At 45.7% G+C, this 11,554-nt stretch overlaps 4 protein-coding genes across 4 annotated transcripts, besides 5 other annotated features; 2 read left to right on the top strand and 2 right to left on the bottom strand.

Moving 5' to 3' along the window:
• Positions 1–5: 5 nt before the first annotated feature.
• Positions 6–34: a repeat region.
• Positions 35–46: 12 nt separating this feature from the next.
• Positions 47–215: a microsatellite.
• Positions 216–284: 69 nt separating this feature from the next.
• Positions 285–407: a microsatellite.
• Positions 314–367: a microsatellite.
• Positions 408–494: a repeat region.
• Positions 495–1,030: 536 nt separating this feature from the next.
• Positions 1,031–1,909, top strand: FPSE_08017 (uncharacterized protein; the record flags this gene model as incomplete). Its single annotated transcript, XM_009261135.1, has 2 exons — positions 1,031–1,141; positions 1,175–1,909. The coding sequence occupies 2 exons, from the start codon at positions 1,031–1,033 to the stop codon at positions 1,907–1,909; spliced, it is 846 nt and encodes a 281-aa protein (XP_009259410.1).
• Positions 1,910–2,444: 535 nt separating this feature from the next.
• FPSE_08016 (uncharacterized protein) lies at positions 2,445–3,371 on the bottom strand (the record flags this gene model as incomplete). Its single annotated transcript, XM_009261134.1, has 1 exon — positions 2,445–3,371. One exon carries the CDS (start codon positions 3,369–3,371, stop codon positions 2,445–2,447), a length of 927 nt encoding a protein of 308 aa, XP_009259409.1.
• A 754-nt stretch (positions 3,372–4,125) lies between these two features.
• On the top strand, positions 4,126–5,216 carry FPSE_08015 (uncharacterized protein; the record flags this gene model as incomplete). The annotated part of the gene is made up of 4 exons (XM_009261133.1): positions 4,126–4,638; positions 4,698–4,923; positions 4,985–5,043; positions 5,106–5,216. 4 exons carry the CDS (start codon positions 4,126–4,128, stop codon positions 5,214–5,216), a joined length of 909 nt encoding a protein of 302 aa, XP_009259408.1.
• A 3,025-nt stretch (positions 5,217–8,241) lies between these two features.
• Positions 8,242–10,598, bottom strand: FPSE_08014 (uncharacterized protein; the record flags this gene model as incomplete). Its single annotated transcript, XM_009261132.1, has 3 exons — positions 8,242–9,343; positions 9,396–10,298; positions 10,348–10,598. The coding sequence occupies 3 exons, from the start codon at positions 10,596–10,598 to the stop codon at positions 8,242–8,244; spliced, it is 2,256 nt and encodes a 751-aa protein (XP_009259407.1).
• Between the last annotated feature and the right edge of the window lie 956 nt (positions 10,599–11,554).

Genomic DNA, 11,554 nt, shown 5'->3' with positions numbered 1-11,554 from the left:
TTAAGAATTATTTAATTAAATAGAAATATTATAAGGTAAAGGATTTTTAATTTACTTATTTATTTAATTTACTTACTTATTAAATATATTATTATATTATTAAATACTTTAATATAATTAATAAGTAAATTAATTAAATAAATAAGTAAATTAAAAATCCTTTATTTTATATTTTTATTATTTAATTAAATAATTCTTAATAACTTAATATATTATAGTCTTTAAATAAAATTAAAATCCTTTTTACCTTTTAAGCCCTTTAAAATAACTTTAATTTTAATTTTTAATAAAATATAAATATATATTAAGTCCCTTATAGTATTTTATATTACTATTATAATAGTATTTAATTATAATATAATATTATTTAAAAGTTATAAAAAGTATTTAATTTATTATTAATATAAATTTATAAGAATTTCTTTTATAATAATATTTTATAAAAGAAATAATTAATTCTTTATTTATTAATTATAATATATTATTTATTAATACTACTAGATAGAGGACTAAGTCTTAGAGTCGGCCTGATTCAGGTATATAATTAATTGGGACACGTATTAGTGATAGACTCCTAACTAGGTACCAGAGATATGCAGCCTGCTGATAGCTAATCTATACTAAGTATTCGGTATTTGAGCCAGCTCCACAAGTTTATCAGCAGGCTGCATTAGCGACTAACCTTAGTCTAAATGCCGGACTGGGGGCCTTTGCTGTCATTTGCCATTCATCCCTTGTCCTTGGCAATGGAATGGCCCAACTTCGACTCAACCGTCCATAATCACACATCTTGGCATAGTGACGTCTTCATGCTAGAGGGCATTGATGGACGCGCGGCATCGGTCCTATAGAGCATAGCCTCTATTTTGCATGATAACCATGACTTAGACCAACAGAATCGCAGTGGCTATAAGTTTGCTGACCAACCGCCCGCAATAGCGACGTTTCACCATGTTCACTACATCTGCTCTTACAAGTCAATCACTTTTTGTTCAGTCAATACGAACAGCAACAGCATAGCGCCATCAAAATGTATGGACGCCGCACTGCCGTCCTCGGCATCATGACGCTCGTTAACGCCATGGCCACCACGGTCCAGAATCTGTCGTTTGGAGCCGACAACTTCTACCGTAGCGAGAGCGTTCAGATCTAGCCTATCACTTTCCCTACCCAGTACCGCACCAACGTGGCGGGCAACCTCTTCTACCCACGCAACCTAAGCCGCAGTGTCGAGACTCCTGCCATCGTCGTCGGCCACCCCATGGGTGCCGTCAAGGAGCAGAGCGCCAATCTTTATGCCACCAAACTTGCCGAGCAGGGTTTCATCACTATCTCTATCGACCTCCCCCACTGGGGCGGTAGTGATGGTGAACCCCGCAACGCCGTTTCGGCCGAATACTATGCAGAGGCGTTCAGAGCCGCAGTCGACTACCTCGGCCTACAGGAATTTGTCGACCAGCGCAAGGAGCTCATCAACGCCGCCGCCGCACAGCGCTGGACCGAGTCCGAGGGCGCGGAGCCCGGGTTGATCGGTGGCACTGTGGACAGGCGCGAGGACGCTACGGATGCTATTCAGCAAGAGTTCTACGACTTTTACCGCACCACTCGCGGTGAGATCACACCCCTAGGTGCTTTACTTGACACCACGACTCACCCGACACGCTCGAGCCAAGTCAAGTTCCTTAGCTTTTACCCCTTCAACGATATCGACACTATCGCGCCTAGGCCCCTGCTTTTCGTCTCCGGTGACCAGGCCCACTCGCGTGAATTCAGTGAGGAGGCCTATAGGCTTGCTGCTGAGCCCAAGGAGCTGATCTGGGTCCCTGGTGCTGGCCACGTTGATCTCTACGATCGTGCGGAGCTCATCCCCTTTGACAGATTGACTCGCTTTTTCAAGCAAAGCCTGTAAAATGGCATCGTGAGGGTGCGCTTAGCTCATAGAGGCGTATATAATCATAGATAGCCTTATGGCTTCCAGGGTCGCCCGTTTCAATAGTTCAAAACCTTGCATTCGCATCCGATTCTTCTCCTTTTCCTACCTTAGGCATACTTTTATTAGACTTGTTATATACATACGCTATTTCTAAATTTCCAGAAGCAGGTATCTTTCTATGACTCGATATGTTTGTAGTGATTCTGCGGATATTGAGACTATCCAAGTTGGTATACCGGTAGATATGGGAGGATCCAAAACATATGTCAGTTTTGAGGAATACTGTGGTTACTTTGACTGGGCCCAACCCCATCAGTAGGACATCCGCATTAACCCTCGAAGGGATGACCAAATCACCACCCGAATACGTGAGCCTCAAGTTCTCTTGTATATCCCAGCAGGGGCTGGATACCGTCAAGCACAAGTAGGCGGAAGAAACCCAGTTATTTTAAGCGAGCTTGAGAGCCAAGCGTGGATGGCATGTTCTGCTCTGCGTTGGTTGCCCCTTATATTATTTTATATATTCCTGCACTCTTTCTTGCCCATATGTAAGTTCTAGTGTTGTAATTGTAAACTCATTGATTTGTTTACACTCTGCAGAGTATAGAAGCTCGCAGGCCTCAGCAACTTGCATTAACCCTACTGATCGGGATGAACAAATCTCCAGCCATTCGGTAGCACTTTTCGCTTCCCACACTCCAATTTGGGTGGTAAACATCATGCCGCCTGGACATGGGGCTGTCCTTCCATACTTGACAAAGCCGAACAGCCCGAGCATAGTAGCCATGACATTCCACGTTCGGCGAACTGTCTCAGAAACGATCCAAGAATGCCAGAGCAATTGAATTAATTCTTTGCCGTAGTACGTTCCGGGTTCGGAAGATGCAAATATGTCTCGCACTCCGGATGGAACTGTGGTTGCTGCTGCTGAAACCATCTCCTTAGTCCATGCTAGCAGGACGTCGTTCCGACTTTGAGCGACTGGATGTGAGCTGACTTTATCTTCAAAGAGGCCAATGAACTGGTAGATAAACAGAGCTTGAACGCGCGCGATATGGTCCATCAATTCAAGGCCGTTGCCCTGACCTCGGAGAACAAGTGGCCCAGTGGTGTCAAAGCCGTGCTCATTTAGCAATCCCTCAGAACGCTCTTCTACCAGGCGCATAACCAGCTGCTCATTGGCCGGAGTCTTGTTCAGGTAGCATGAAAGGCACATGTACGCATCTTGGATGCTTCTCGGGAACCTCAAGCTGTATAGCTGACGGTGGATAAAGGGATTGCTTCCGGTCTGCACCCACTTAGCCAGCCAGCCACGGACTTTCTTAACATAACCATCCAAGTCAAAGGAGGAGAAGGCATCCGTCTTGAGTCTCTCTGAGTAGACGGTGTCCCAAGTATGAATAGAAGTGAACCAGCTTGAGAGCTGCGCATGAGTCATTTCTTCATCCAACGAAAGGAGTGGATCCAAGCCGTGCAAAGCCGTTTCCACATTTAATCTTGGAGGCGAATATTCCTCTGATGAGGTTTCTGGGGGTGCATCGGGCATAAGGACCCAGCGGCTAGGTCTTTTCGCCGGGTACTGACAGTCCAAACCTCGGGAACGACAGCGAAGACAGGCGGGGCTCTGACGCGAGCATTTCCGCTTCGCTTTGACGCATGCAGCGCAAGCCTGCATCTGGTGTGACCGACAAATCGGCTCAGCTATTGGGAAATCAGGGATTAGAATGACCAGGAAGATGAAGTCTTTGGATAAGATTTATCAACAGGATAGAGTACGGAGTCTAACGCGGCACGAGAAATCCATAAGCTGCGGTGTCCGCCAGCGGACCCTAACCGCATCTAGTTAGCACCCACTTACCGTAACAATTTAATGCATTGATGCTTAGTAGTGTATTGCGGGTGCTAACCGTAAACGGGGGTTTCGTAATATACGTATTACATCATAATGTTTTGAATGAGGTGAAATGCACTTGTTTACTGCGCAAGGGCATGCACCGACGGGAGTTTTGTGAATCAGCTCGTGGCCTCTAAGGCCTCATGGAAGACACTGGTGATTTTGTATAAATATGGGATCCATATGCCTATCTGTCCCTCTCATAGAAATTACATCTGGACATCAACACCACTCTTCCTCTCACTAGCTTGAATTACAAAAACTCTCATAAAACGTTCGACGTTGTCTTTTGAATACCATGGATATCATTAACAGTGCTAGAGCAACTGATGTCACCAAAACGGTGCACACCGAGCCATATGATGCTATCTCCCCTGAAAACCCCAAGCTCAGCCAAGCTGGCAAGACCATCTTGATTACCGGCGGCGGTACGACAATCGGCAATGCCGTTGGGCGATCTTTCGTACGTGCCTCAGCTGAGACAGTCGTCATCGTCGGGCGACGTCCCGAGGTCCTCCAAGAGGGCGCCCGTCGCCTCGAGCAAGAGGCAAAAACCGCTGGAACGCACACAAAGATCATTCACCGCCAGCTTGACATTGGCGACTTCTCCGCTGTCGATGCATTCTGGACGCAGCTGGCTTCCGAGGGGATTTCTGTCGACGTTTTCGTGTCGAATGCCGCCGCTTTCCCTGAGTTGAAGCCTTTGTTGGAGATAGGCACCAAGGTTACGTGGTCGCAACTGAATACTAACGTCCATGCACCCATGTATCTGTTGGAGAAGTTCCATGCACAGAATACTGGAAAGCAAAGAGTAAGAAAGCCCATTGAATGATCGAAAGTATCCTTAACAACGCTAACCTTCCGCTTTAGTTCGTCGTCAACGTCTCCAGTACCATTATGCACAGTTACATGCAGCCTGCCACTACGAAGCATGCAGCATACGCTTTCCAAAAATCGTGCGGGACTATGCTCTTCCAGATGGTTGCGAAGGATACACCCGTCGATGAGATGCAGATCGCTTCCATGCACCCCGGCCTTCTCTGGCAGGAGGAGTGGGTGAAGATGGGCTTTAAAGATGATATTGGATTTGATAACAGTCAGTATTCTCAAATAATATCTTCAACGCCTTGTAAAGCTGACAATGATTGATTAAAAAGTCGCTCTTCCGGGTAATTTCGCAGTTTGGCTCGCAACCCCGAACGCCGCATTCCTTCATGTAAGTCTCCACTATACGTTCGTTCTCGCTATTGAGGACTTTTGACTCATTACGATTAATAGGGTCGGTTTGCTTGGGCATCTTGGGATGTTAATGAGCTATCGGAGGGTCCACTTCGCAAGCGCATCGATGAGGATCCTTACTATCTCAAGATGACTGTACATGGTGCCTAGATGTAAAGTCTTTATTATGCTGGAACCTATAAGGGAGGTTATGGTTAGATATAGAATTCTTAGTAGACCCTAGTTATAGACACGCTAGAATAGCTGTTGATAGGTTACATAAGAACTATACTCTATCCTTATAGTCAGTCCCATTTTCAGTAAAAGAGGAAATTCACTATTACCAATCGTTCATTTTTGTTATGGTGCATTGCAACTTCCAACGGCCCTGTCAATCTTTAAATATGTGGTCTCCAGGATTCATCAAACATCAGCTTGATAATCACGACGTTGAACAGAATGAAACAACTCAGTGATTACGGCACACTGGGTGGCCTCGCTTGTTCCACAACCGAACGCTTGGCATCATTGCGGCCACAGCAAAAAATACCAAATCAGAATGGAATGGAGATTATCTGTTAGCCTATGGCACGATATGGCACTCCGAAGTCCGGCTCCCGTGGAAGCCCAGCTACGAGTCATATTGCGTGGTGTCGATCTCATGATTGATCGAGCCACTTACGCTAGCTAAGACTTCATATAGATCTCGATGCTTGTTAGATATCTACTGGAAAGATAACTTTTGGCCCCACGAGTCAGAATTAGGAAGTGCTTGGAAAGATATGTTGATGTATAGAAAAGGTTCATTTGTTATATATTCAGGGTTCAGCACTTTCAAACACATCAACAACAAGACATCTATAACTTACGACTCGGAAGCGATCAAACTATCATGATTAGTCATATACTATATCTGATTACTCTTCTACAACGCTAGGGAATAAACTATGACTCGAATCCGGACAAAGGATGTAATAGAGATGATAATAAGCGTGACGACTCTGACTATAAAGCTGACAATAACGACGAGGACGATTACCAGACTGACGACAAACATGTTAACGAGTATGACCGAGTCGAGACTGAGGTCCATTCCAACTGAAACGATGCACACTACGATGTGAATGATGGTAGAGACAAGCCATCTATAAACTTAACATTCTGTCTCTCGTCTGGCCCTTGGTTGCACTTATCTGAGGCCATTTGTCAACTACCGATGGTATTCTGGACATACCAAGAACCTACTGGAAATATGTCTGCATCTACTATCCTTCACTTCACAGCCGTATTAGGTATTAAGGGGCCATCATTGACTTTTCATCCGGCCCATAGCTCATCACTCAAACTATCTGCCCTTATGTGGATCGGCCGACTCTTATTTCTTGAGTACGCCATGTCTGTTTCCGGCTACAACACTCTTGACCTCGCCTGGCCTTGTCGGATAGTTGATTCGTCTCAGCCCGACCGCATTCCGTCCATTTGCAGCAAATATCTTCTGCGTGGCTGCTACACACCTTTTGGAGAGTTAATCGAACTGAAAGCACTCGCAAAATCTATCGTGAAACCAGAAGGGACACCAGGTAACCTAACTTGGGCTCCTGGCGGCAGACCATTCACCATAGGCGACGACAAAATAGTATTCTTATCAATTCTGCGAGACTCGCCATAGAGCTGTAATAACAGTGCAAGATTAGTTAGACGAGATGTTATTAGGCTGTCAACCGGATATCGACGTTCATGCCATTCGAGACGATTTGACATATCGAAAAGTAGGCTGGTCATTTATCGACAAAACCGAGAACAACCTGGCAGATATTTGGTAGACTCTCCTCCATAGGCTGCAAAAGTCGCCTTTTCGTGATACGCCTTTCACAAAATCCGGACAATGGAACCCAGAGACTTGCCATAAGTACCTCATTGCTGGTGTCGAGCTCAACAAGTCTGCTTTTGCAGTATTTCACTTCAGAGCCAGTTTGCCTAGCTGAGGCACCAAGGTAACCAGTATTCGATACTTAAACTCAAAGCTGTCTATACGTAATGCCTTTATTCACTACGGGCATATAATCATTATTATCAGTTACAATAAAGCCCGAGAGTCCAACAATTATGCGTTTTACATGTCCGCTATGCTCCTATAGACCTCAGCCTTAGCCTCAGCCTCAGCCTTAGCCTTTTGAAGTATCTCGCTATTATTCGTTTAGCCTGGGAATACTTGACCGAAACGATGCGTTTAGCACACTACGACAGTAAAGAGGTCTTCTTCCTGGACCCTGATGGTAGAAAGAAATATTTGTAACTTGTCGGCTAATGATTTCATACATTGAGGGCTCGAAAGAGCGCTAATTGTACACCACATTCACCTCAACTGTTTATAAACAATGATATGCCATTCAGGTTCTCTCTGCCAAAGGACGGCGCGGATCGAGCTGGAGGTACAGTATTCTTCGCGGTATTTCAGATGAGGACTCTCTAAGTCTTTCGAATCAATGGTAGAAACGCAACCAGCTAAATCCTGCGCTGAACATAATGTTCGTTGCACTCGTTGAAATCTTACACTGCTTTTTATTAACAACAAACAAACCTGAGAATGCAGGTTATTTAGGTTTCCCCAGTCTCATTGCGTGCCAGCGCTACGCTTGATTGTCCCTGTCGGTTTTCAAACGTGGCCATTAGACACGAAAGAGCCGACGTATCACGGTTAATTCTCTCGACCTGTGCTATGTTCATTAATATTCCCAAGGTCAAGATCAAGAAACTCGGTTTCTGAGGAATGGAAAACAATCGAACAATAGACAGACAGATAATACTGGCTAGGTTGCATGGAGTACTGTGTGTATAAGTAAGGTGCAATTTGGCATCCTTTCCCATCAATTAGGTAATGCTGACTAGCACATTACTTGTAGCGCTGAATACGACGTTGATGGTATAGTATTATGATTTCGTGATTGCGGTATGACTTATTGATACTTCCGAAGAATGACTGATCAAGTGAAGGCGCCCGTTTGAAGTGTCACTTCATGGTCAACAGTAAACGTATTTGGCCGTTGAGTTTATATTATTACAGAAAGGTGTCAATGCAGCTGGGAGCTAACATCATACTTGATGAGGGAAAAGAGCTGTAGCATATTGACATTTAGATACTAACTAGCGTGTATAAATAAAAAGTATGTGATTCCATGAAAGCAATAATAAAGACTTAAAAGAGAGTAAAAAGAAAAGCAGCTAGAAAAACAAAAATACTAGTAGACTTCTTACTAGAACTGCTAATAATAACAGGTACATCAGTAGGCTTACCACTAAGTGCAGGCTTACTGTAAGAGTCACTGCCCTCAGCTGATCCAGTAGGCTTGCTTCCAGGTGCAGGCTCAGCGTAGCTATTACCTCCGCTAGACTCATAGGGACCATTGGGCTTGGAGTTAGATTCGCCACCATAGGGTTCTGTGCAGTCATCTCCAGTGCATCCGGGGATGTCGCCATTTGATCCCTTGTCGTTCAAACCCTTGCTCTGATCATCGTATCTGGAGCCACCATTGGGACCACCATTGGAGCCACCATTGGAACCACCAGTGGAACTGCCGTTGGAACCACTGCCGGAACCTCCGTGGTGCATACCAGGGTGGGAGCTGCCACTGTGATCACTGCTACCACCTCCGTTCTGATCTTTGTTCTTGGTGGGGTAGACAGGTGGACACTTGAGTCCCTCACAGGCAGGCATCTCCTCAGACTTGCAGTTCTCAGGCGTACCATAAGAATTCTCCCAAGGCTTGTAAATGATCTCTCCACCGGAGCATTCCTCGCAGTCTGCTGGGACATAGAAGTCCTTGTGATTCCACCAATCGCGACACTCCTGAGACTTATACACAGTCTTTCCAGAGCAGCTGCCTCCGAAGCAGAGGTAGGGAACATACTGGAAGCCTCCCTGGCAGTCACAAGCCTCAGGGATGTAAACCCACTGACCATTGCAGGTGCCGCAGTTGGCCTCAACAAAGATATATACTACCCACTCTGTAGCGGTGGTGACAGGTCCAACGACGGTAGTGGCGAAGGTAGTAACGAAGGTTGACTGATCAGCGACAGTTCTAGTGACTTCGTTGGTGACAACATTAGTTTGACCACCAGCAGAAACATAAACCGTGAGAAGGCGATCGGAAGGAATGGTCTGGCGACGGTGCATCCTACGACGCGGAGAGTCACCACCGCAGAATTGAGAGACATCGCCGGGGCACTCGATATCACATGAATCAAGCCCAACGCGGGCAGTTTCCTCGCCATCAATCTCGTCACCACAGTAGCAGTCACTGGAAATATCAGCAATTGCAGACAATATCGAGGGAGGACTATATGACTTACGTATCATAGACACCAAAGTAGGCTCGACCTTGGCAAACGGTAGAGCACTGATCCAGATCCATGGAGGTATCCGATTCAGCAAGTTCAAAAGTCGGGAAGCCATCGTTAGATCCTACACAGCCAAAGAGGGTGAAAGCATCAATGAAGTCAGGGAAACCAGCGGGAGAGGTAGCAGTTGGAGCAGAAGATTGATCCTCAGTGCCAGTTACGGTTCCAGTGGGGAAGATGGTCTCGCCGTTGGAGTTTGTGGTGAAGCCGGCAGAGTTAGTGTTGGTCGGGAAAATAGTCTCACCGTTGGAATTAGTGGTGAATCCAGCAGAGTTGGTGCTAGGAGGAAAAATAGTCTCTCCGTCCGAGTTCGTGGTGAAGCCAGCCGAGTCAGTTCCAGTAGGGAAAACAGTCTCGCCATTCGAGTTCGTGGTGAAACCAGCCGAGTCAGTTCCAGTAGGGAAAACAGTCTCTCCATCAGAATTGGTAGTAAATCCTTGAGAGTTAGTGTTTGTACCACCTGGCGTTTCAGTACCTGTTGGGTTGGGCGCAATGGGTGTGGTCTCTGCATCGTCGCTAGCTTGTTCAAAAGAGAGATGAGAAACGACAACCTCGACAGCATCAGGGCCACAAGTCAGGACGTATTGGAGATCAGGACGACCTTCGGCGTTGAGCCTGACAGGGTTGCTTCTCTGTCCGACCTCTGATCCGCCTGTGTCGCTCATTACTTCATTGTAAATGGTTTGGCCATCCAACTGAACTTCTAGGCTGCACCCTTCGAGCACTTGACGCTTAAGACCTGCGGGAGGAGGCCTGACGAGGATACTGAAGACGACAAAGATACGAAGGTTTGCAAAGCTAGCAAGGAAGGGCACAAGTCTGAACGTGGCGACTCCATTTCGGATAAAGAGAGAGCTAAAGTCTGTCAGTGCGTCTCAGTATGTCGTTGCTAAGATATACTTACACTGCCGCTGAACCATCAAGTGCGGTAGTGTAACTAGCACCTGCACCAAGCTGGGCTGTTCCAAGAGAGATAGGCGCAGTAGACGGAGTAGAGCTACCAGTCGTAGTAGCACTCGTGTCAATTGAAGTAGGGACAGAGGAAGAAGTCGTAGTGGTAGGTATACTGGTGTTTGTAAATCTCTTGAAATTCTGGTTGAACTGCCCGAATGCACTCGAGGCACATGCCGCCAGAAGGAATGAGGACAAACGCATGTTGAGTGAGTGGCTGCCAAATAATGGCCTGCAGTTGGAAATGAATGACAGTGATGATTTTGAATGGAAAACAGTAAGGGAGTTGAACATTTATGTGCATCGGGTAGTGAAATGCGCTCAGTGGGTGGCTTGAACTATGTCAAGGTATCAAATCTCCCTTCATTTCTAAGTGAACGCCTAAGACATCTGTCAAGGTATTACATCTGAGACAACTGTAGTCCAGTCAGCCTGACCTCTATGCTATTGTAGTAGCATAGAATGACAACAAAAAAAGGAATAGTTATGCGAGTGGAAAGACTACTCAGCCACATAATTTGAATGTGCTCAGTAGTAAAACATAAAGCATACATTGCATTGTTGGCCTTGCGCCATGATACCAAGATAACAATATGTCTATACATTCCCAACGCTACGTCTGCAACATGTTGAAGGGAGATAGTGTATACGTGTTCACCACGCTCCAATCAGCATCTTCTGTTGTCCAAATTTCCCGGTGCGAGAAATGCTACCACAATCCGTCGGGAGATAAGGTGGAGTGAGGTCTAGCCACTCATTCCTTAATGTTTGACTTCCAACGCTATGGGCGCTCGGCAAAGGGAGAACAAAGGCCTTGCAGGAAAAAGATATTTCAATCGTCGATGCATCCAGGATATGTCAAGAGTTCGTCTATTTTCATTCGTTCAAGCGAGCAAGATCTCATATTAGAACATTCAAGTGAATTATACAGGCTCAGCTCTAAGATCTGTCTGCTGGATTCCGTCTACTGGGTTCTGTCGGCTGATTTAAGCGCTCAGCCACCACCCTCAACTGTAAATCACACATCACAGACTGAGCTCATGCAGAGGTATAACTTTTTAGAAAGAGGTCCAAACTACAGTTGACACATTTTCAAGACAGACACAAAAGCTAGAAAACAAGCATTTGAGCTCACCAGCTCAATGTCTTCCCCCCCCCTT

Source organism: Fusarium pseudograminearum, chromosome 3 (assembly GCF_000303195.2).
Source record: "Fusarium pseudograminearum CS3096 chromosome 3, whole genome shotgun sequence".
Lineage (NCBI taxonomy): Eukaryota > Fungi > Ascomycota > Sordariomycetes > Hypocreales > Nectriaceae > Fusarium > Fusarium pseudograminearum.
This window is presented reverse-complemented; position numbering and strand designations above follow the sequence as displayed.